Source organism: Schistocerca americana, chromosome 2, assembly GCF_021461395.2.
Source record: "Schistocerca americana isolate TAMUIC-IGC-003095 chromosome 2, iqSchAmer2.1, whole genome shotgun sequence".
In the NCBI taxonomy this organism is placed as follows: domain Eukaryota; kingdom Metazoa; phylum Arthropoda; class Insecta; order Orthoptera; family Acrididae; genus Schistocerca; species Schistocerca americana.
The window spans coordinates 825447557-825474365 of record NC_060120.1 but is presented as its reverse complement, the minus strand read 5'-3'; the positions used below and the strand labels follow the sequence as shown (position 1 = coordinate 825474365).

The window sequence follows — 26809 nt, the reverse complement described above, 5'->3', positions numbered from 1 at the left end:
GCAGTGAGCATCCCCTAATACAGGGTAGACACAGATGGAAGTCTGGTAGCTATGTCACTACGCTATCTGTTGGCAGATGATATTGAAACCATTTTCAGTACTCTACTATCCCCCAAGTGGCATATATTTCATCACATCAAAACTGACATCGTCTTTCCACATGTACTAATTTTTTTCCAGCAGTGTATTTTTCCACACTGTTTCCACATGATTTTGTACATACCACTCTATGCCAAGGGTTGTAATCTGTCTTTACTATTGAATAAAAATTGTGATATGCTACTGGTATTATAAAATGCATGTCTGTACTACGGGACTTTAACTTTTTTTGTAAGGTTGTCTGAAATATTGCGAATATATAGGACTTTGCGACAGGCTTTGTAACTACTGAGTGACTGCTGTTGGGCAGCATGCAGAAGTGGCATAATTTTATGCATTTCCGTTTTTCATAGCATATTACTGATCAGGGTAGGGCTGTAGTCATTGCTGGAAGTGATTTTTTTATGTAATTATTTTTATGCAGTAAAGAATGTAACACTTTACTATGAAAACACTGTGTTTCATTTTTAGATCTTTCACACAAATACTACATGTGAATGTCACACATCATGTTTATCTGTGTTTTTGACATTCAATTATCACCTAAATATGGCTTGAGAAGCTGAAAGCTGATTCATAAACAAATAAATATAATTTTGCAGACCATTAGGAAGTGTTTTCCTTTTTAATATTATTAACATGTACTGGCAAGCACCGATGGAAAATTCAAATAATATTATGGCTAATTACAATGAGGTTAATAAACAACATAAATTATAATGCACCCAAACAATGTGTGTGCCTAGTAATGACGGCTGAAGTGTGCCATACTGAGCTGTATTGTCAGAGGGGAAGCTACTTGGCTCCTCATTGTAAAACAGGAATATAAATTAGATTAGACTGCTGCTCACCACACAAGAGGCACTGAGCATCAACATACACATTTAAAACTCAACTGCCCCCCATCTTACACACACACACACACACACACACACACACACACACACTGAAAACATACCTGTTTAACAACTTCTACTCCAATGAAGAGTTTTTGAATATTTAATAACATAGTGCTTTTTAAAGAGAGAGACTGGGTGTGTGTGTGTGTGTGTGTGTGTGTGTGTGTGTGTGTGTGTGTGTGTGTGTGTGTGTATACACACAAAAGTAACTTGAGATAATACATAAATGGTCAACCAATCCCCTATATCTCATTGAGAATGTATACTATAATTGTAAAAATGTAAATAACTAACCTAAACTAAACTAAACTTGGAGTAGTTTTACTAAAGTTGCTCTCCGCCTCAACTCATACAGCTAGTACTTACGGATATGATGACTTTAGAAGTTCTGAGGCCTTTTCTTTTGTGATGAATGTCACTCCATTCGCTGTTAATGTTTTACCCAAGTCAGGAAGGCAATACACCAATGAGCCAAAACATTATGACCATTTGCTTAAAAAAGAGTGTTGGTCCACCTTTCGAACACCATAAGGCAGCAATAACGCATGGCATGTACTCAACAACTGCTTGGTATGTTTCTGGAGGTATGTAGTATCAGATGTGTACACACAATTCCCATAGATCACAGGCCACTGGTTTGTGGGTGCGTAACTGGTATCGAATAGCATCCCAGATGTGTTCCAACAGGTTCCAGTCAGGCAAATTTGGTGGTTCAGACATCAAGATGAGGTCACTGTCATGTTCCTGAAACCACTATAGCACAATTCTTGCACTGTAACGCAGACAGTTATTTGTGATGGACAGTACCACCAATGGCAGGTAATACATCAAGCATGAGGGACTGCAGGTGGTTTGCAATAATGTTCACGTAGCCCACAAGTAACATGGTGCCTACCACAGTTCCCAAGCAAGCCCAGGTGAAGGTCCCCTATAGCACAATACTGTTCCACAGGCCTGCATCCATGGTGCGGAGCATGCTTCAAGTAGTTGTTCACCAGGATGATGGCATAACAAGACATGATCAATGACTGGTGTAACAAGAAAAAAGATTCATCTAATGGGGCGATATGTTTCCACTGACCCAATGTCCACAGCAACTGTCACTGATGATGCCGTTGACCCAACATGGGAACACACTTGTGCTTACTCTAGCATTGTTTTTTGTCATCAGATGTGCCACAGATTGCTGCCTACCCTGCTTTACAGAGTGGGCAAGCTTCTGACCTACACAACCTGTGATGAGGTATAGACCTCCAACATTTTATCACCTACTCATGGTTTCATCATCCTTTCCATAGGTGCTCATGACAGGAGCACATGAACAGTTGACCAGCTTCACTGTTTTTGAAATGCTCATTCCAGATGTCAAGCAGTAACAATTTGCCTTTGTCAAAGTCACATGTCAGTGCAGTTCCCCATTACTGACCTGTATCGTCACTAGAATGAGTCCCCATTAATCTCTGCTCTACTTACATACTTCCCCTATAGCGTCACATGCCTGCAATGCGACCAGGCAGCATACAGTTTCACGGTGGGCAGTAGTCATAATGTTCTGCCTCATCAGTGTAAACATAACAGGAAATATGCTCTACCCTGAAATATAGAAACCACTGATAAAAACTGGATTTCTCATTCCCAGTTGGAACCAGTTCTTTCAGTGCTACTGTTTCCATTCACATTCTTCACATAAACACATTACGGTGATGAAGTGATGGGAGAAGGGACATTAGAGAGTAACACAGAACAAAATGAAGCACTAAGTATTTCACTAGACACATTTCGAGTTGGAGTGAATGTCTTAAAATAGTAAAAATGGCCCTCAATTTACCATACTGTACCTTGAGAAGGATCAGGAAGTTGGCGTTTTTTGATTTTGACTTCCGAAACAGCCACAGTATATGCATAGCTTAGTTTAATAAACCAGGCAGCACGAAGCATTGGAACTTGATATTCACACAGCATCATAAAGATTTCCTCCTTCTTATTAAAATTTGGTGCCTGGGAAAAATATAAGTAATTGTTTTATATTATATGACCGTAAATTAAACGGGCTAATAATATACTGATAAAACTGACTGATTTACCTTTTTTGATAAACTACTAAGTGGCTTACTACCAGCCAGGTCTTTGAACCATGCTTCAACAGCATTTTTTGTTCGAGCTGTGGCTGGCCAAAAATTGTCTTTCGGGTTAATCTGCTGTCTCTTCCGGCCAGTATCTGGTAATGTATTTATTTCTTCTTTCTTTGTAAGTATAGCATTGAAGTATGCACCCACCTGTAAAGATTAGTCACATTTTGTAAGCTCACTAACACCACACATTATTGCCTAGAAATTTATGATTCACAAAATTATGAGCCAGAATTGCTTGCGAGTATATACATTCAAGAGGAAAATTGTTTAGTACTGTCAATAGACACACATAAAAAAGTAAAGGACACAAAACTATCCCAGCCTTTGAAACTACCAGTCCCTTCGTTGGTGAGAAAAATAGGATTTGGATGGGGGAAGTTATAAAGGAAGGTAATATCAGCCAGATCCCTCGATGAGAGGCACTCACCTGATGTGAGGATAAGGGGAAGGATGAAGGAACAGGCATCAGGCAGAGCAGGATATTAAAGACAGTACATTGGTAAGTACTGGGTCAACTTCAGTCCAGAGATGTCAAGGACAGAGTGAGATGTAAATATCAATTAAAAGCCAGTGAAAAAAATGACTATTGCAATAGAACTAGGAGGATAAGAGTATTGGGGGGGGGGGGGGGGAGACCAATGAGAGAGGGAAGACGCTGGAGATTGGGGGTAAAATGAAGATGAAGAAGTAAACTGTGCCAAAGAAAAAATTAAAATAGCCATAACAATAATAATAAATATGATAAATATGCATAATTGAAAATACAAAAATAATGAAAAATGGGGAAATTGTATGTTAATGGTGGTTAAGACCGAAAGGATATCAGGATGCATAGATATGTTGGAAAGAAAGGTCCCATCTCCATAGTTCAAAGAAATTAGTAACAGGTAGGAAAATCCAAATGGCCCATATAGTGCAGCAGGAATGCATGTCTCTGGAGTTGGGCTCTAGAGTAGGTCATTCCAGCTCGAGTGCCCGCCACTGGGCAGCCTGGCATCTGCAGGCAAGGGCAGGCAAACAGCTGCGGTGTTGTCAAACAGGTAGACAGGCTATAGCATACACAACTATTCTACTGTGGCCTCGTGCCCATGGGCAGGGGCAGCCAAGTGGTTCATGCATGCACAGAATGCAATGCAATAGGGCTAAACCTATACTAGCTGTGACTGACCACAAGTGAGCTGACAAATGCTCCACAGCACTTTTGTCCCATAGGGCAGCTTTGGAAGACTCTATTGTGGAGCATATTCAGCAACTGGATACTGGGTATATGCTAGATGGACAGTTCTTCTATGTCATCAGTGCAGAGATGATAGAAGGGACGGGATGAGAAGTAACAGAGGGTTAAAGAGGGAGCTAAATGAATAATCCAACTGCGAGCTGACGAATGCACCACAGCACCTTTGTCCCATGGGGCAGCTTTGTAAGCGTCTGTTGTAAAGTATGTTCAGCAACTGGATACTGGGTATCTGCAAGGTGGACAGTTCTCCTACATTTTCAGTGCAGAGATGATAGAAGAGTCACGATGAGAAGTAATAAAGGGTTAAAGAGGAAGCTCAATGAATAATCAAATTATGAAATAGTAGGAAATGGAAAAAAAAGAAGGGGATAGGGGGCAAACTTAAAAAAGGGAGAGAAGGAAAAATAAAAATGTGGATGAGTAAATACTGAGTTTCTACCACTGGGAAAAGGTAAGTCCATGGGGGATGCAAGATGTGAGGACATATTGGAAAAAAGGTTCCCACCTACATGATTCAGGGCATCTAATGACTTGTTTGGTGCAGCATGCATTCAGATTTCTTGATGCACACTGTAGAGAATTCTTGAGATCTGCGTACTAGATGTCAAACAATTTCTGTGTGTCCATTTCATGTGCACAGCCACTTTGGTGGTTATCATTCCTATACAAATGCGGTCAACACATGTTAGATAGTAAACAAAATGTATGATTTTGCATATTGCTCTGCCTCCGAAGTAGTTGGATTTTCCAGTGGTAGGGTTGGAGTATGTGGCAGAGGGTGGGTGAATGGGGTGGGTTTAACAGTAGGAACGAATAAAGTGGTAGGAAGATTGGGGTAGGGGCATTGGTCTGGAAATGGCATAATTGTTTGATAAGGATGTTATGGAAGTTAGGAGGGTGTTAAAAAGCAACAGTAAGTGCTGTGGGGATGCTGTCAGAGCTTGACTAGGGACTGTTATAGCTTTGGCATTGTCTGTGTTCAGGCACTCCAAGTATGGACGGTCCTAGGTAACATGTAAATCTCCAAGGCTATCTACTCACACGTCCCCTTCCACCCAAAATGCTTAAATGCATCATCAATACATTACACTGGTATGGTTATGACTTCCTCAAGTCAAGTCTCGAAATGAGATCATCTCTTCCTGACAACTCCCATTCCATTGTCTTCTATTGCCCTCCTAATCACCTTAAAATTCATTGTAAAACCAGATTACTATTCCTGTCTCCTGCATTTTTTCCTATGTAGGTCCACCTCGAACCCACTTACTCCACTCACCATTCGAAAATCTCACATTAAAGGCAAAGCAACATGGTTGGTTGATTCGTGGGAGGGTACCAAACAGTGTGGTCACTGGTCCCATTGGATTACGAAAGAATGGGGAAGGAAGTCGGCCGTTCCCTTTCAAAGGAATCCTAATCACGATGACCGGGCGTGGGTTTGAACCACTGTCCTCTTGAATGGGAGTCCAGTGTGCTAACCACTGTGCCACCTCACTTGGTTACAGCAACATGTAAAACCATGTAAGCCATTAGAAGTAATATGTGCTCACTCCAGAGATTTTTATAGAGTAATGAACACGTCTAAACTGGCTGAATGCATAAGCAGACACTGAAGAACCATCTGTCCTGGGTAACCCAGAAAACTCAACACCCCGTCCCTGCTCAAATGCCTGCAAATGGACAGGTGGACACACAAAGGCAGCTGTGGCCGAAAAGATGAAGTTTGGGCAGACAGGCAGCTAAGACACAGCCTATGCAATTGTACTACCCTGGCTGTGATTATACGGATAGGGGTGGCCAAGTGGGTTATGTATGCACAGAACACATGCAATAAGGCTACCTGGTGGCAGCCCATATTACGTATGCCTGCCCACAAGTGAGCTGCCTGGTGGTCAATGGAGCCCGTGCCCCATGGGACAGCATTGAAACAGCCTCCTCTACAGAATGTTTTAAGAAACCTGGGTGCCTTCTACACCAAACATGCTATTTAGATCCTCCCACTCACTACTAACACACCTGAAATCCAGAGGTGGGAAGTTGCTGTCCAACTTATCCTCACATCCCATCAATCTCAACCATTAAAAATTCCGCGCCCCCCTCTCCCTTTTCCCCAATAGCAGTATTTCATTACTTACTAATGACCTATCTTTATCTTTATTATTCATTTCTCTTTCCTCTCTCTCTCTCTCTCTCTCTCTCTCTCTCTCTCTCTCTCTCTCTCTCTCTCTCTACTTGTAATTGTTTCCTCATCCCTCTTTTTCCCTTTCCCCTTATTTCTTAAGTGACTTATTCATTCCAATTTTCATTATATTTGTCTTTAGTTCACCTTTATTTCTCATTCTGTCCCTTCTATTATCTCTGAACTAAAGCTGTGACAGTGCTTACCAACATACTAACTTTCATCTCCTACACTCTCTCACAAATACCATGAAAACTGAAAACAAATAGCCACTGACTGTTTTTACTTTGTATCCGAGTGATGGCTGGTTTGCAGATTTTGAATGTATGTGACAAATTAGGAATAAAGGAGACTCTTTCAACAATTCTGAATAAATGACAATTACAAAAATTATGGTAGCAGTACAGCTACCTTCAAGCAATCACAGAGTGCATTGTTCATCCTGCAGTTACTAGTGATGACAACAATAATATGTTGATAAAAACTATTAATGCTGCATATGTTCCAAGCCCTGGACAAATTTGCTGTATTTTAGTCAAACATCCAGACATGAATTGTGCATTTTGTTTGGTGATTTACAATGTGGTATATACAACAATAATTATCTAATTTTCTACAATTATGAATTACAAAAACAACAACTGGAAGGTTTGAATCATGTAAGCAAGTGTTTCTTAAAGATAAAGATGACTAATTGATCAAATTGGATAAACATCAATTTAGATCCATGAGTTTCGAGCATAACAGTAAAATATTCTTAACAGTCTACTTGATGCAGTACTTCCAATGGTTGTGGACCAATGAGCATGGATTTGTGGTGACAGCAATATCATCATCTCACTTCCATGATGATACATCAAGAAAGTCATGTGGTTACAAAAGAAGTCTGCGGTACTTTCATTGAGTCCAAAGAATGAGTAGAAAATGAAACTGGTCAAAAAATTAAAATACTTCAAACCAGACAATGGAAAAGAATTTATCAATCAGTGTATGAAGGCGTTGTTAAAGGTGAATAGAATATGACATGAAACCATAATCCCTTGCAATCTCTTGCACACTAGGACAAACCGGAGTTGTAGAACACCTGAATTGGATGATCATTTATGAGGCAAGTCTGCTGTTAACAGATGCAGGACCAAGCAAACACTTTAGTGCTGAAGCAATGAAAACAGTAATTTACTGAAGAATACATCTCCGACAAAAACTCTTCAAAAAATTACCCCTGAAGGGTAGTGGATCAGTCAGCAAACAAATTTGAGTAACTTACAAATCTTTTGATGTTGAGCATTTGTGCATGTACTGAAAGAAAAATGAACAAAGTTAGAAAACAAATCCGAAGCACTTTTTTTTCTTTTTCCTTTTTTTTGCTATTGTGAAGGTTAAAAAGTGGACTTTGTAATTTATCAACATTCACCAAAGACAATTCCTAAGGCCCTTGATGTGCAGTTCATCGAAAATTCGAATTGCAGCTTTGGGAATAACATCACAAATGGTAATTCGACCAACAGTAAAGGTATGGACAGTCCTCAACTGGCAGCAGTAATTAACATAATTGAAAATAGCTTGACCTGACACAGTGACACTGAGCATACAGTGAATGAAAATGTCAACAGGGACTCTGATCAATGAGATGCATATCCCTTGTAAGCAGAAATCAGAAAGTCATCACATCAAAGAGAATTGAACTCCACATATTTTAATGATGATTTTTCTTGTTTTGCTAGTGTTATTGAGCCAGATTCATATGACATGTGGTGATTCTAAACAATGAAAGGAAGCTTTAAATGACAAATACCTTACCTGAAAATGAGACATGGACTTTGGTCAAATAACCATCAGGCAGAATGGCAATCAGTTCAAATGGGTATTCAAAGTCAAAGAAACAGGAAATGGTGAACTGAACAATGTAACACTCATTTTGTCACAAAAAGACTATTCCCGGATATGTGGGATAGGCTTTAATGAAATATTCATTCCCATTGTCCGTAATTTTTTACTTTGTACCCTATTAGCTTTCGCAGATGAATTTGATCCTGACATTGAACACATGGATGTTCAGACCACATTCCTATTTAATGATCTCAACGAAGAAGTTTACAATCATCAACCTGAAAGCTACAGGAAGGAGGAGGAGCAGATGATGATTAGCAAACTAAAGAAGGCAATGTACGGTCGGAAACAGGCCTCACATGTTTGGTATTAAAAATTAGATATAACATTATGTAAAATGAACCTAAATAAGTCATATGATCCATGCATTTACTAAAGAACTGAGAAACAAATTACACTCATTCTCGGCATCTTCACAGACACTTTTCTGGAATAAGAATAATAAGTTGAAGAAAAATTAATCATGAGAGACACTGGTGAAATTGGTTGGTGTTTTGACATTAAAGTCAGACGCGATAGCAAACAAGGTGAAATCAGAATATGTAGTGAATGTACTCAAGAAATTTAGTATGGATGACCGCAATCTGATTCCACATTCACCCAAACTTAGTTCGCGGCTACAAAAATGTGAAAAAAATTGACACGCGAGGAAGAACTTCGTTACCAGCAAACCTTTGGTTTACCCTTATATTTGGCCCAAAGCACAAGACCGGATATTGCATATGTTGTTTGGACTCCAATTACTGAAAAATCCACAGAAAAGCTGACAAATGAAGTAAAAGTCACAGTCAACGTATGATTAACTTTGTGAAAAAGTGGAACAACTGAAACTGTGGCGTTACCTGAACTTTTCTTTTGTACAGGGACTGACAATACATATATATTGTAATTTTCATGTGCTGTCATGTGCTGAGTATTGCTTAGCATGTAAGTATTTTTGAGTGGATCTCAAGTTACGGCTCATTAAATAGATGTACTCCTTTACACAATCACATATATGGTATGTGCACAATTCTTTTTTTTTATGTTGTAATTAAGTGGCCATTTAGCTTGGTGGGCTTCATAATTTGTCAACAACACCCTCACCTGTACGATGCCAACCTTGTTTGATGTATTGAATCAGTGGTCTTATTACAGAGAAACAGATTATAATTCAATTACTCCGTTTAATCACTGAAGTTTTATTCCATCTGTTAATCGTGCCAGTGGTAAAATAAATCTATTGCACTTCTAAATTCCATTAAATTTTATTGACAACTGCTTTTATAACTCCAATAAGTTGAGTGAAGATTCTCTCTCTCAATTCCTTTAGCTCTGATAAATTTAAATGAGCCTGGCTAGCAATTTCTTTTTCTTAATTGGTATTAAAGTTTCCTTGAAGTCTGTCTTTTAAATTGTGCCATATTTCCTTTGTGGGCACCTCTCGCAAATTTTTTTTTTTTTTTTCCCTGTAAGAACTTTACTTTCTAAAGTCTAGTACCTTATCACTCCCTGTTCCACACATTGCTATACCATTTCAATGGTAGCAGTGTGCAGTTGAGTGATAGGAAGTACATATGGGATTTGTCAAACTGACGAAATTAGGTTAATTAAATCCTGCCACTTGGTACTGTTTCTTGAATTGTGTTACAGCTTATTACACTGTAAAGTATGGGTATGAAGAAGTGATTGGCATTTCCCATTTGAAGAATGAATTCCTACAAAATGAACAACATTTAAAGGCCAAGCCACTGAGAGAAGCACGACGGAACTAACATAAGCTTGCGCTGTACTTTGGACTGCCTCTTAAAGCTGAGTAAATATAATATAAGCAATGTTGGTGCAGCTGCTAACCTGTGCTCTGAATGCCCCTCTGTAGTGCAAGCCAATCGAGTTCTTATAGGACAACTGTCCTTTCTGCAAGCAAATATTGCATATTCAAACTCAATTTAGCCACTTTGCCAAAAGGGTTCAAGATTTATTCCAAATGAACATAGGTAGGGAGGAAATCCCAAATCTGGAGAAATTACATGGTAAAGTGATGAAACTTCAGCTTTTAAGCACTGGCTTGCATTTGCAGGAAGGGTCGGAAGACTGGGTTAATGTAAGTGTGGATTGCAGTGGTGTGCTGGATAATAGTAATATGGAAGTACGGCAGTGCTTTTTTAAGCTTCTCAATCCAATTGCTAGGACACTACTCAGGGAGTAGAGTATTTGTCAGCTGAGTCTAGTGTGGAGATGGTGCAGTTTTGGTGGTTAGCTGTTAGATTACAACATCAAGATAATGTCCTCTAATTTTTGCCACTTCTTATATTTCAATGATTTATCCTCTTGCCAATGGCAGAGAGAGTAGATTTATTGAGCAAATTATCCTTGAGCAGAGGTACTTAGAGGGACTGTCTAGGGTAACTGTACATGAAAACCTCTCCAGCAGATGAAGAAATGAATTAACTAGCAACTATTATTTTGGAGGGCAGGAGGTGGAGGCAGTTGGGAAAGGGAAGATTTGTCCATTATGAGGTGGACATCTGCAGTGCTAGACTCACTATACTTCAAGAGTACTGACAGTGATACAATTAAGAATATTTTGGAATGCACAAGCACTGATGACCACTCGCAGATTGTTTTTGCCAGAAAACCTAAGAATTTCATGGAGCTTTATCATTTGGTAGTGGCCATGGAAAGACGCCCCCCCCCTTTTTTTTTTTTTTACCGATGGAAAGAAACAGGCAAGGTTCTTTTCACACAGCCGACTGTTTTCGATGCCTTTGGTTGTGGTATGGTACATTGTTACAGATAAGTCTTGGAGCACTGATCTTAAGAACAGGTCATGGTATCAGTGAGGCAGCTGACCTAGAAAAGGTCGTAAGACTGTAGGCGTGAACAGCAGCCTTTCTTTCAGTTGCACTGCTATTAATCAAGAGTGGGTTTGTAGCTTACTGGATTAGGGAGTAGCTGTTCTTTAATGGATTATCATTGGTACCAAAGTCATATGCACATTCCTAAATTCCTGCTCTTGCAATTTGTTAATCATAAATGCTGAACTGTGAATGGGGAAAGTGTGCAGCACAATGTAAAAAGTTCAGAATTTGTCTTGCCCATTGGAGTTAGCTAGGTGGTCTTTCTTTAGGTGTTATTTTGGGCTGTGACATTATAATAAAGACACAATGTGTTCTGGATTATTCTGCAAAAAATTTCCTGTTTAAATATTGGTTGGAGAGGAAGTATAAATTGTGTGAGCATAATCACGTCCATGGTACTAATGCAGCAAAAGGGGTCAGGATTAAATTTCAATTAGATCATCTTAAACCACAACTAGCTTAGGAAATGCTAAATTTGGCAGTTCAGTTCCCTGGTGTTCTGATGGACCAGCTGGGTATTACAAACAAGATCGAGTATGACACTCAATTAATGGATCACGTGCCAGTATGGATGTCCTCTTACTGCCTGTCTCCATCCAAGATGCAGGAGTTGAAGCAGATTATTAATCAGTTGCTATAGAATGGAGTTATTAGGCCTTGCTTGTTGCCTTATGTAGCTCCTATGTTTTTTGTTCCTAAAGGGGGAGCTAAGGTATACTGGCCATTGGTGGATCAACAGGCCTTGAACCAGAAGGTTGTATAGTAAAACTTTGATACTTTATGGTAACTGAGTCTGAGAAGAGTTTGAATTTCAGAAAGCTCGAATTACACAAAAAGAGACAATTTTAGACACTTTTTATTCAAAGACAAATTCAGAGCTTTATATTCATAGTATTATCAAAGCAAATAAATTTATTTCATCAGTTAAAATATTACTTAAAGTTTCTTACAGAAGTAATGTTCTAGTAGAAACTCAAACATTTCCCATAAACAGATACATATCACATAAACTACTGTACAACTGTTGCTTTCGTACATACTTCATTTTTGGGAAAAAGAATCATCCGTTTTTAGTTTTTGTAAAGAATGTCTGTTTTTAGTGATGTTGTCTGGTCGTCTTCATAGAAGCACAATGTCAGCTGGTGTTGTCCCATTCTATTGCTTTGCATAGCACAGTGTTATTCTAATGCTGCTGCTTCACCTTTATGACTCACTTTGTAGGCACCAACAGCATCCTCTTCATCACTTGAATCTCTTTGTCCTTTATTTATCATTTCCACATCAGGCTGCTTCATACTGATTGTCTTGATTAAACCACATCTGCAATTCACTTCATCTGCATTTTCACACTCAGAAAAGTGTCAAATGAAATCCAACAATTGTTCACTTTTATTTCCTTCTGCTCCTTTTTAACAAAAGTGGCAACTCCTGATCTCCAGGGGAAGTGCAACAAGCTAGGATTGTTGTTCTATTTTTTGATTTCCTATCAGAAGCACTTCATAATTGAGCCCTGTCTGATCACAACTATACACTTGAGCCAGTAACAGATTTTCCTGATTTACTATATTTTTTATTTGTACTTGGATCACACCGACAGACTGGCACATCCCATATCTTTTCTTCCACCTATCCAGCGAGCCAGAACAACCAGAATAGCTGTTGTCTCCTTCCTCTAATTCTTCTCAAAATAAAAGTGTCTTCTCCTGAATCATCAGTCCACTTATTACTCTTACTTTACTTCGTTGCTGAGTAAATGACAAATAAGAGACTTCACTAGTCTTTTCATAATATAATGTTTTCATGGTTTTACAATATGTGAAATTTTATTTTTTCAGAAGAACAAGACACTTCGGTAAAATACCACTGGTCTAATTTGGTTCTGTTTTGCTGCCAGTCACCTACTGTTACTCTGCATACATTCAACTTTGCCAGCACTTCTTTTATATCCCCCTAGTGTCCAGTCTTTTCCGTGCTGAAATTTCTGTCTCCAAAGAAACAATTTTCCTCTTCTGTTTTGAGGCGTTAGTGCTTGTAGTGCCGAAAAATGGCAGAAATAATAATAAACATGACCCGACTAAACATACACATCGCACTGAGCATGAGCAATCACTGCCTGACAGGTGGCAGGTGAAACAATAGCTGCTATAGCAGGCATTATTGTAAACAATGTATCTGTGTGCATCTTTGTTGCTGATTAAACCCACTCCCTGTGTATTTTGTATTTTATCCACATTATTATTTTGGTTTTGTTCTAACACAGTAGTCATCCATCATCCACCTTGGACTAAAACGAAGCTTGGGTTTCTGAGGCACAAATCACCAAGATTTTACTTTATTAGTCAGTTTCATCACTTGATCCACACAACTGCTTCATTTTCACAGTACTAGATTTAAATCAGGCAAATCATTAGATATCTTTAATCAAAAGGTTTAAGACACTTCAGTCTTCTGTACAGACTCAAATCTGTTTGAAGTCACTAGAGTGTCATTTGGACTGGCAATGCGTGCTGCTATGGATTCCATCTATAGAAATTTAAACTTTCAGCTTGTACATAATTATTTGGATGACATGGTCATTTACAGTAGTGCCTTTGCAGTACATCTTGATCAGTTAAGAATTGTTTTGCAGTGTATAAGGGAGGCCAGTTTTCTTACTGTGAAGCCCAGCTAGGTCTATTTAGCACATCCTGAAACTTCCTTCCTGTGGCATCTCGTTTTGGCCCAAGAAATTTAAGCTGATCAGGAAAGAGGTAAAGCCATTCATAACTATCTTCACCACTCCCCCTGAAAGATAGAATGGGAATATCTCAACTTATCGATATGATCATTTTCTTCGAAAATTCATCCTCAGATTTGCACAGCTGCATGTGCCATTAAATCAACTTCATAGGAAAGGTGAGCTTTTTCACTGGTCTGAGAGCCAACTGGCAGTGTTTCACATATTAAAGATGGCTCTAAGTAATGCATTCGTTCCAGCAATCCCAGATTTTGGAAAGTAATTTGTATTTTAAATGCATACATCCAATGCTAGGGTAATGACATCTAAAACAGTTCTCGTTTATTATTCAGTCTCTGTTGCACTTTTTTAATTACATGACATGTTATGGTCACTCTGGACTACCTCCAGATCTAAGTAGTTGTGTCAGCACCTATCTTGTCTGATCAGAACATCATGCAGTACTCCCCTAGAAAGCGGATAACAACTGGTATCAATATCTGAGACCTGGAAGGTATTGTTTTTCTGTTTTGGTCCAACAAAGATGTGACTGTTCACAAATTCTATCTTGGCTAAGCAGTATGCTATGTCACCACGGTTCCCTATTACACGCAAGCAGGTTATGTTCCTGTCAGTGCAACCATCATCCTTTCTGGTATATGATGAATCAGCTGAAGATTGGGACTCCTATGAGACACAGCTATGCCAACATTTCCAGGTTTTACCTGTGGGTGATGCGAACTTGTGTCGGGCTTTCGTTCTATCCTGCCTTTCGTGTGCACTTATCAGTTGTTGTGCCAACTTGTGCATTTGCAAGAACCGGCCAGCTTATTATTTGATGAAATGTGCAAGCTTATCTCAACCTATTACTGTGACAGAATGCATATCATTGTGATGCATGTAGAACTTTGGCACTTTCACAAATGCCCAACCATTCTTACACTGCCTGGGCTGCTGAATTACAAGGGTTGAGCTGCTGTTGTAAATTTGCCACTAGTAACCATAACAAATCCTTTGTTGATCCCATGGTGCATGATGTTTGTTTTTATCCTTCATCTTAGTTTTCACAGTAGTTCAAAATTACAATACAGAGAGCTATATCGAAATAAAACATTTTTTCTTTAAACATATGTGGTGAATCATTGACACAAACAATGTCCACCACCTTGTCAAACATTCTGCCAATCAAAATTTCTCACAAACAAATCAAACACACTCTATGCTTGCCAATCACATCAAACAGTACCATTCATGGTCAAATGTTTGGCAGGCATAGTTAAGTTTGAAAAAATGCTTCTTGTCTGTAATATTAATGAGTCACTGTTGGAATCAGCCAACTCATACAAATACCTGTGTGTAACACTTTGTACAGACACGAAATGAATGATCACATAGGTTCAGTCATAGGTAAAGCACATGGTAGACACCCGTTTATTGATAGAATACTGGGGAGTGCAATCTGATACTAAAGAGATTCCTTACAAATCACTTGTACGACCCATCATAGAATATTGCTCAAGTGTATGGGACTCATTTCAGATAGGACTAACAGGGGATATTGAACTATATAGAGAAGGGCAGTACGAATGGTCACAGGTTTGTTTAATCTGTGGGAGAGTGTCATAGAGATATTGAAGGAACTAGACTGGCAGATTCTTGAAGACAGATGTAAACTATCCTGAGACAGCCTATTAACAAACTTTCAAGAACCAGCTTTAAATTATTACTGTAGGGATATACTACAATCACCTACCTATCACTCACTCACACAGGGATCATAAGGATAAGATTAGAATAATTACTGCACGCACAGCGCTGTTCAAACAAACATTCTTCCCAAGCTCCATAAGTGAATTGAACAGGAAGAAACCCTAATAAGTGGTACAGTGGAACATACCCTCTGCCAAGCACCTCATGGTGATTTGCAGAGTACAAATGTAGAAGTTTATGGGGGCCTTTATATAAAAATTGGTGAAGCACCAATATGTGCCAAAATTTCTTACAACTTCATTGCCCTTAGCTGCTCAATACATAGTAAAATGACAATGTTTTCAATATCTCAAACTTTAATTGCAACCCAGTTTCTAATCAAAGAGAGAATATATGCTATCATTGAATTTTGTTGCCTTCCATAAAGCTGTCAAGAAATGTGATGACAAAGGAGAGAAGAAGAAAAAAGAAGGAATGCATGAATAAAATTAATAATTTAAAATGTTAACATTAAATAGCTGAACTGAATATAATTTTCTTTTTTAGTAATTAATCAATTATATTACCGTCCATTTATGTGAGAAAACAATTTTGGCAGCTAAGTGAATTAATCTACACCAATATCCATATTGTGCAAACCACTGTAAAGTGCACAGTAGAGGGTACTTCCCAATGTACCAGTTATTACGGCTTTCTCCTGTTCCACTCATGTATACAGCATGGTGAAGAATTGTTGTTTAAATGCCTCTGTGATTGGTGTAATTAGTTTAATCTTGTTCTCAGAATCCCTATGGGAGTGATACTTAAGGTGGTTGTGCTATGTTCCTAGATTCAGTATTTGAAGCTGGTTCTTGAAACTTTGAAAATTGTTGTTCTCAGGATAGTTTACAAATATTTTCAAGTGTCTGCCATTTCAATTTCTACAGCATGTCTGTGACACTCTCTCAAGGGTCAAACAAAACTTTGATCATTTGTGCTGCTCTTCTCTGTGTATGTTTAATGTCCGCTGTTTGTCCTATTTAGCATTGGTCTCAAGCAATTGAGCTGTATTGTAGGATGGATCACATGAGTGTTTTACAAGCAATCTCCATTACAGAGTGGTATTATTTCCCTAGTATGCTACCAATGAACCGAAGTCTGCCACCTGCTTTACCTACGACTGAGCCTATGTGATAGTTCCATGTAATATCCCTGGAAATTGATAGAGCCAGGAATTTGTATGAGTTGACCTATTCCAACTTGACTTGATATTGCAGTCACAGGGCACAATATTTTTTCAGGTCACTTTTTTTTTTTTTTTTTTTTTTTTTTACAGTACTTTCCTATAGATAAGTGTACCGTCCACATCATTACAGTTAATATTGTCTACAAAGTTATGAACAGCAAGGGTATCAACACATTTCCAAGGGACATAACAAAAGTTACTTCCACATCTGTCAATGACTCTCCATACAAGATAAGATGCCCCATCCTTCCTACAAGAAATCCTGAATCCAATCACATACCTTGCTTCATATCACATACGATCTTACTTCTGAAATTAAGCATAGGTATGGTACAGAGTCAAATGCCTTTTGGAAATCAAGAAATACTACTTCCTCCTGAATACCTTTATCCACAGCTTTTGGAATGTTATGTGAGGAAAGTATGAGTTGTTTTTCACATGACTGATGTTTTCAGAAACCATGATGGTTTGTGTGGGTGAGTTTATTCTGTTCGCGACATGTCATAACACTTGAGCTCCAAATAAGGTTTAAGATTCTACAATAAATTGAAGTCAAGCATTTTGGATGGTAGTTTTGTGGATAATTTATGCAATCCTTCTTTAGGTGGGTGTCCTATGATTTATTCCAACTACCACGCATGATTCTTTGTTAGAAGAATCCAGGGTACATTATGATCAATTAATATTACTCCTGAAGGTGTTAACAAAACAATATCAGAATTTTGCAGAAAACAAATGCTTTCTGATGTAATACAGCATTTGTTATACAAGTCCCCCCCTTCCCCTCCAAAAAAAAGTATGGCTACAACATCACCACATTTTAACATGGTATTACCTTTGACGCAGTAATGCTACAAGTGCGTGCAGTTCCAAATTCCTCTTGAAGCTGTGGGTATGTCTGAAATCCATGTTTTACATTTGTTGATGTCAGTTCATCCTGTAAATGAACAGAGAAGTGCCTCAGTCAAATAGTACAAAGTAAAATAAAACCCTTATAGAAATATACTACGGAAAAACATTATGACAGTTTTTCAAGAAACTGTTTAACTATATATTCTCTGTATTCAACAATTTCACAGTAAATGTGGACATCTGACATTACACTCACCTCTCTCTGTTTTGGTTCTTGTGGATAAACATCTGGTGGACCTAGTCGTGGTCGTTTCAGAGGGCGTTTCTCATATGAGAACCCCATCATAGTTTATTCACAAGTAACAAAATTGAGACTGCAAGAAAAGAACACATTCAAAACAGTTAGCATAATATTACAATCAGATTATTTCAGCTCAAGTGAAAAAGCTATTCAAAGACAGGTGGGAGATCAGACTATGCAACATTTTCAATACTCTGATCTTGCATAAATGCAAGTAGGTCCATAGAGAAAACAACTGTTTACAATATTATTTTTTCTAGTGTGTTGTCTTTCCATTACTATATACCATTTTTTTCCTACTGGTTCATTAACACAACACTGAGAAAATGAGTCTTCTGAATGGGAGATTGCATATCGTGACAATTACATTATCATATTTAGCTGTTTTTCTCAGAATGTCTTTAAGTGTCATATTTTCTCTGACTGCCAGGAACAAAATTTTCCATCCAGTCTATACGGGAAATATTACACTATTTTAAAAGTTGTGACTAAGGGCTTATGTCAGCAACAGATCATCCACAGACACATTAGTCAAGCATCTAGCCCATTATAATACTAATAAAAGAGAATGTATCATAGAAAATGGAAGTACACAAAGATGCAAGAGAAACAACAGACTTGTCACATGAATAAAAAAAAAAAATTATTAAGAAAACATTCATTTAAGACTCTAAATTGGTGAGTATTTCAGAGCATGTTATATCTAACAACATGCTACATGTCACCAGAAAAATAATTATCACTGATCTGCTTAAGAACAAACAAAAATTGAGAGCAACTAATCAATAACAGCAAAATAACATGAATAGTAAAGGAATTAATGAAAAATACATGCCACTAAGATGTGTGCTAAGACGATGAAATTGTAAGCGAGAAAAATACTGTGAGAGATTTAATGGTTAGAAAGGCTGTTAAATTTAGGCCTACCCACATGAGTGGCTTACCTCTTGTGGATACAAATTTAAGTTTACTTGAGAAAGTAGATACAGTTCAAGAAACTGTTCAAAAGAATAAAAATAATGTCATGGTAAATTTTTAATGAAAGGGGTTCTGTAGCAAGGCCAAGGCATTTCTGTTTGAGTGCACATTAACATTTCATGAATACCACTCAGATATTTTCATACAATTATGATTGGAAGCAAATGGAACCACACGCACCTATAGACTACCCACAGATCAGACATACTAAGTAATAGCAATCACTACTAAGTAACTGATTCAATAGACTTACCTTACACCCATTTCCGCAAGTTTCGTATTTTACTATATGATGCTCTGTGATTAAATCATAACGCTTTTGACACGAGAAGTCACTATGAATGTTCTGATGGTCTCTTTCACAAATGTAAACTGTCAGAAAAATTCAAAACAAACAAACTTTTCTTTTTAAAACGGACAGAGTACATAATTGTGCTGCTTTAGTTTAGCAGATGTCTACATATATAACTAGGAAACCGACAGACATCTAAATACAGCGTCCCTGCAATTTATAATTCATAAAGAAGATAGTTTCAAAACTCCTTTCTGTTATTCGCATTCCGGTGAATGACATTTCGCACATTACCGTACCTGAGATATCGTTACCGCACATCCAACACATTCATGTGCTGCAATTCGAAAATAAATTAAATCTCTTGTCGCCCGCACCATTACATCTAAAACAGTAGCATTTAAATATCATTTAAAATTCATTGTAAAGACCTTAACCCACAACCCCAAATGTTTATTTTATGTCCAGCATCTGTTTACAAGCTTTCGAACTTTTGCTTATCCAATCTTTGGTATGGAAAATAGTCGATCAGAATATTTTATAATGGTTGCAATATTTTTGACCTTCATATGTCAATAAAGTTTCAGATATGATTCATACTAGCGTAGAAACAGCCTGAGAGTGTGACATTCATACTTCTGTATGTTATGGTGACTCTCGCATTTAATGAATTCGAGCCAACCTACAAATAGTAGTTGGCCACACTGACACATTGCGGGATAAACAAAACAGACAAGAGAAATCGGAAAATGACAATAAGGGGGAAGGAGTGTGAATTTAGAAACTTTCTCGTATTCTTGTTGAAGTGAACTTACTGCATTAAATGTTATTCCATAGTGAATTAAACTTAACAAACACATTGTTTGTTCACTATGAACGTCTGTCGTGGCTACAATTTGTATGGCGAAATCGTTAGTCTGTGGTAGGTAACCTGGTAGAAAGTATAAAAAGTATCCAAATAACTAGTTTCGGACGAAGCAGATGAATTATTTTAGTCAATTGCATGTTAATATACGGGCCATCTATTGCTTCGGTCGTATCACATGTACAATTGAAAGTGAAATATCATCATGAAAATAAAAATCACATGTTTCTAATCTTTTTATAGGTAGACCTTAATACAAGCAACACACAGCCAAGATTTCATGAAACAAGCACTATTCATTTGTATGTGAAATGTAAGAAGATAGTGTTACAGACTAAACTAAAAAAATACTACACATGCATTTCAGAATCTTATGTAATATCTGTGAGAGTATTTATTTATTAATTCATGTGTAGACAGTTTCCTTTGTATCGATATAGTTAGGACATACACAATTTCAATTGCATTTATACATACAACATAATCAAAACTTAATTTAATCGCCCTTAGATTGGTGTCAACACAAATCCAAGATTTCGTTAACATAAGTAGTATGAAATGAAAAAAAAATTAATCACACTTTGATATTCACACACTCATCTTTAATTTTTTGCTGCTATACACACTCGTCTTTAAATTTTTTCTGTTATACACTCTCACTGTTTCATTTTTACAATTGACTTAGTAGCATCTGGCACCTGGAAAAAAAGGCCAACTACATACATTTTATGTTTGATTCCTTGTACATATACACACATATGTCTTAATTTCTTATTCAAAGGTGATCTTGTCTACTGTTCAGCTTCTTAGTCTTCTTTTAGAGTACAAAAAGATGATGAGACTATAAAACCTTTTAATTTATTTTTGAAAGTAGGTGTCTTTTCAGTTCATTTAGTTCATTTTTTCTGAGCAGAATGTATTTTGTAAAATGTGCCTGACAGTAATGGTATTTTTAATTTAGCTGCTTCCTCTGAATATGATAATTGTCCCTAGTTTTCAGATTATGGTGTATATTTCTATTTGACTAAGAAATAATATTTGTTTCGAAGTGCGTTATCGTTCCAAATACACATAGTGAAGGGACAGTCATGATATTACGTTCTCCGTTTATTTCTACAAGATTCTCTTGGTGTGAAATCTACAATGAATGCCTTTTTCTGGAACTTTGCTAACCTATTTGTATAAATATATGCTGCATTTCCTTGGTTATAGTAGAGTATGATAAGTGCGGATAGACATTGCATTAGCACATGGTTAATTGTGTGTGTGCGCGCGCACCTGTTTTTTTCTGTCATAGATATCTTTCTCATTAAGAATATGCTTCTGCTTGTTTTTGAGCTTAGCCTACTGTGCTGATATGGCGATCTAATATCAAGTGTTGATCAACAATGATATCCAAGAATTTGTGATTCCCTACTTCTTTTAGAACTAAAATTACCCAGCTCAAGGCAGATATTATTGGTCATCATAGTTTTGTTAGTAATTGTATATATGTTGTTTTGTTGGTATTTACAAACACGTTGTTTTCACTGAAATATTTAAAAGTCTAAAAACCTCTCTCAGAGTTGCAGAGGCACTTGATTCCAGTGCTTCTATTGAGTCACTTTTCTGCTCGTCTAATGCCCCGATAACATGAGATACAAAGTTAGCTGTGACTGCTAGTCGACTTACAGGTTCTGAACCATGCTTTACCTCTCACAATATCTTACTCTTCTCTATAAAAATCTAGTATTCTGTGTTTCAAGAAAGTTCCCTCAATTTTAGATAATGTGGATGTGATATTGATTGGCATATAGTTTGCAGTATTTTTCAGGTCAACTGAGGAATGGGATACAACTCGTCAGCTTTGATCAATGACATCATTTTTCAGACATAGATATTAATTTGTGTATTTTCAAGTCACAGATAATAAATCGTTACCTTCTGATGCAAAGCATCATAATCGTAAATACAAATAAATGAATGTGTTATTAAGAGACAGATACTGTGTACGCTTTTTGTCACTTGTGATAATTTTAAATCATTTGTGTACATGTTGGATTATACCTTTGTGTGACATTGAATCATTCCAGATGCTGTTTCCTTTGCAAGAGATATTTGTATCTTGTACTATGTAGGTCACTTGAAGAATAGGATACAAGTCCAAGCGAAAGCAAATATAAAAAAAAGTGATGTACTAACATTGGTAGCATCCTGTACCTCAGCTGAGCTATGAAGTTTGTATCCTATTCTTCAGCTGACCTGTATAGGTCAGCTTAAGTGCAGGATACAAATTTGATGTTTGTCGCTTTTTTTCACCTTCATTGGTACTGGTATCCTATTGTTCAGTTGACGTATATAGGACAGCTGAAGTACAGGATACAAATTTTATGTTTGTCACTTTTTTCGCCTTCGCTAGTACTAGTATCCTACTCTTCAGCTGATACTAGTACTAGCAAAGAGCAAAAAAATTGACATACTTAAAATTTGTACATATGTCAACTGAGGTTCTCCAAGCCAATGTTAAGAATGTCGCATTTTTTGCTTTCGCTAGTGCTAGTATCCTATCCTACAGTTGAACTACACAGGTGAACTGAAGACTGGACACTAACCTTTTATAGTGTGAAAAAAGTGATATGCATAACGTTACATTCGAAATATGGATGTTCGTGATATATGTCCACGATCTGTTTTCTCTGTACTACAGTCGCTTGTTTCCCAACATTCATCTATGCTTTTCAATCTTTGCAGTGCTTCATCTGTTGTAACTTGTGATGTCATTGATCAAAGCCAACGGCTTGTATACCATTCTTCAGTATTTCCTATTTTTCTTATCTCCACCCTTATAAACGGGCGCAATCTTAATCTCATTTTAGATATGTAGGTAATATACCATTTTCCTTTGTTGAATCTATCAAATCAGTCAGAGATATCACTAACCAATAAGCACAGTACTTTAGTACACAAGTAGGTATTCCAGCAAGACCTTCTGTGTATTTGGGCCTTAGGGTATGTATTATTTTTTCTACCTCTGATTCACTTGCAGGTAGCAGAAAAGTGCATTCTGTGACATAGGAGATGCCATTTATATTTCTTGATTCTGATATAATGAGTTTTCCCACTACTTCAACATAACGTTAAGTAAAATATGGCTGACATCATTTGAATCTCACCGAGCAGGGTGGCACAGTGGTTAGCATACAGGACTCGCATTCAGGAGGGCGATGGATCAAATCCTTATTTAGGTTTTCCGTAATTTCCCTAAATCACTTCACGCAAATGCTGGAATGGTTCCTTTGAGAGGGCATGGTCAGTTTCCTTCCCAATCCTTCCCTAATGTTAGCTTGTGCTCCATCTCTAATATCCTCGTTGTTGACAGGACGTTAAATAGGAATCTCCTCCTCCATTTCTACATTTCTTCCTGTCTTACTCTAAATTTATACTACTGCTCTCTTTCCTATCAGAACCTTTCCTATACTCATTTATGTTTCACCATACAGTCATGAGTTTTCCATGGTTTCACTAAATCACCCCAGGTAAATGGTAGTATGGTTTCTTTGAAAAGTTGCAGCTGATTTCTTTTCCCATCTTTAACAAAAAAATATCTGAGCTTGCATTCTGCTCCTAATGACCTCATTGTTGACAGGGCATTAAACACTAATTTGCCTTCCTTAGAAATCTCTCTGGGGAAAGCTGAAATTTCATTTTGGCACAAACTGGATTTAATTTCTCTTATAATTCTACTGCAGCCTCTCTTGTCCTTACAAGCTGGCTTTAGTTTTATTTATCAGGCAATTTTTATATGTCATTTTTAGATCGTCTCTTGGTACGATGTGATCCATTTCGTAGTATTTCCGACATTTAGATTTCCGGATGCAATGGGACAAGCAGTATTTTGTTGTAGCCTAATTTTGAGCAAAACGTCTCTGCTAGGCCTACTTTATTTGATGAGTGTATTTGATTCCTGATATTTCAAACACTTGTTCTCAATTGTTTGAGACTGCAGTATTCACATTTTGCCTACTCTGAGGAATGTTAATAATTACACGATCTATCAATATTTGTGAGGTCTAACATATTTTTGGGTTATGTAAACCAGCCTGAGATTGTAGACATTGATCAGAGTACAGAAACTTCTTGCATGACAACTGTCTTTCAACGTATCAGTATTAGATCCCCTACTATAGCTATACATGGCAATTCATTTACGGTCTTATTTAGAAGCACTTATAGTTCTTCTGAAAAAAAGGGAGAACAAAGATAAACTTGCGGTATTTATGTAAAGCAACAGCATGCACGAGAATATATCGGACATTTAATAAATGTACTTTGCCTAATATAAAATAAGAAAAATGTTATGGATGAAACATTTTAGTCTTAAAGATGTAATACCTCCACTTAACTGAAATTATAAAACCAACAGGCAGAAGTGTCGAGTTGTTGATGGGCACACACAAAAATGTAGAAAACACACTAGTTTTCAGACTCATACTTTCTACAAGCTAGAGGAGAAAAAAAGGCAGGTGGGCCAGTTTTTATTGATGATGGCATTGTAGAGTGGGTTGGGGCAGAGAGAGAGGGATATGTATAGACGATTTATTTATTGATGTCTGTGGACCATTCTGTACTATGGTACTGGGCAGATTTAAATGAAGTTTGAAAAACTAGAAGCTGAAAAAAAGAAACATTCACGCACCAGTAAAATGACTAATTTCTTCAAAAATAGCCTCTAAAATACAACCAACTAAAAAGAAATATTGGCATACATGCATAGTTACCAAAGACTAAAATCACACATTCTGAAAGTTTTTACATATTTACATAGTTACATATTAAACATTACATTAACTTTTTGCTTCAAGGCATTCTTTAATACTGTATGAACAAGTTTTAATCAAGTGGCATTTTAGTTTATTTTTGAAAACAGGTTATCTATATATAGTTGGGCAAACTGTTGTATAGAAGGCATTCTTCTTTTACAGGCTCTTTGTCAGTTTATTTGAGCTGATTTTCTTCAGTATGATCATCATTTTTGCTATAGTGTCAGTATTTCTGTTCAACAATGCAGCATTCTGAATTTATAACTGCAGCAATCTCTAGGAGACAGTTTTGTTTTGTATCTTATAGCCTTCTTTTGTAACTTTAGAACTCTTTGTATGTGCATATTTGCAGAATTTCTCCAGAGCAGGATATCGTGTGAATTTTTGAATCAACAAGTATGTTGTTGGCTGTGTTTGTGTGTTTATTGTGCTTGACATTTTTCTCATAAAAAACATAGTTGAACTCATTCTATGACATATATTATTTATAAAAACAAAGATGATGTGACTTACCAAATGAAAGTGCTGGCAGGTCGACAGACACACAAACAAACACAAACATACACACAAAATTCAAGCTTTCGCAACAAACTGTTGCCTCATCAGGAAAGAGGGAAGGAGAGGGAAAGACGAAACGATGTGGGTTTTAAGGGAGAGGGTAAGGAGTCATTCCAATCCCGGGAGCGGAAAGACTTACCTTAGGGGGAAAAAAGGACGGGTATACACTCGCGCACACACACACATATCCATCCACACATATACAGACACAAGCAGACATATTTAAAGACAAAGAGTTTGGGCAGAGATGTCAGTCGAGGCAGAAGTGTAGAGGCAAAGATGTTGTTGAATGACAGGTGAGGTATGAGTGGCGGCAACTTGAAATTAGCGGAGATTGAGGCCTGGTGGATGACGGGAAGAGAGGATATATTGAAGAGCAAGTTCCCATCTCCGGAGTTCGGATAGGTTGGTGTTAGTGGGAAGTATCCAGATAACCCGGACGGTGTAACACTGTGCCAAGATGTGCTGGCCGTGCACCAAGGCATGTTTAGCCACAGGGTGATCCTCATTACCAACAAACACTGTCTGACTGTGTCCATTCATGCGAATGGACAGTTTGTTGCTGGTCATTCCCACATAGAATGCGTCACAGTGTAGGCAGGTCAGTTGGTAGATCACGTGGGTGCTTTCACACGTGGCTCTGCCTTTGATCGTGTACACCTTCCGGGTTACTGGACTGGAGTAGGTGGTGGTGGGAGGGTGCATGGGACAGGTTTTACACCGGGGGCGGTTACAAGGGTAGGAGCCAGAGGGTAGGGAAGGTGGTTTGGGGATTTCATAGGGATGAACTAAGAGGTTACGAAGGTTAGGTGGACGGCGGAAAGACACTCTTGGTGGAGTGGGGAGGATTTCATGAAGGATGGATCTCATTTCTGGGCAGGATTTGAGGAAGTCGTATCCCTGCTGGAGAGCCACATTCAGAATCTGATCCAGTCCCGGAAAGTATCCTGTCACAAGTGGGGCACTTTTGTGGTTCTTCTGTGGGAGGTTCTGGGTTTGAGAGGATGAGGAAGTGGCTCTGGTTATTTGCTTCTGTACCAGGTCGGGAGGGTAGTTGCGGGATGCGAAAGCTGTTGTCAGGTTGTTGGTGTAATGCTTCAGGGTTTCCGGACTGGAGCAGATTCGTTTGCCACGAAGACCTAGGCTGTAGGGAAGGGACCGTTTGATGTGGAATGGGTGGCAGGTGTCGTAATGGAGGTACTGTTGCTTGTTGGTGGGTTTGATGTGGACGGACGTG

At 37.8% G+C, this 26809-nt stretch overlaps 2 protein-coding genes across 2 annotated transcripts in view; one reads left to right on the top strand and one right to left on the bottom strand.

Moving 5' to 3' along the window:
• Positions 1 to 19799, bottom strand: part of LOC124595444 (mediator of RNA polymerase II transcription subunit 12) — a 371808-nt gene extending 352009 nt beyond the window's left edge. Inside the window, exons 1-6 of the mRNA XM_047134188.1 lie at positions 19650 to 19799; positions 19312 to 19560; positions 18036 to 18153; positions 17763 to 17864; positions 3083 to 3274; positions 2837 to 2996 (exon numbers count right to left, since the gene is read on the bottom strand). Coding sequence (XP_046990144.1) covers positions 2837 to 2996; positions 3083 to 3274; positions 17763 to 17864; positions 18036 to 18125 — 544 coding nt within the window. The 5' untranslated portion in view covers positions 18126 to 18153; positions 19312 to 19560; positions 19650 to 19799. The remainder of the gene's footprint in view (positions 1 to 2836; positions 2997 to 3082; positions 3275 to 17762; positions 17865 to 18035; positions 18154 to 19311; positions 19561 to 19649) is intronic.
• Positions 19800 to 20053: 254 nt separating this feature from the next.
• Positions 20054 to 26809, top strand: part of LOC124594852 (presenilins-associated rhomboid-like protein, mitochondrial) — a 114782-nt gene continuing 108026 nt past the window's right edge. The window contains exon 1 of the mRNA XM_047133310.1: positions 20054 to 20272. Coding sequence (XP_046989266.1) covers positions 20223 to 20272 — 50 coding nt within the window. The 5' untranslated portion in view covers positions 20054 to 20222. The remainder of the gene's footprint in view (positions 20273 to 26809) is intronic.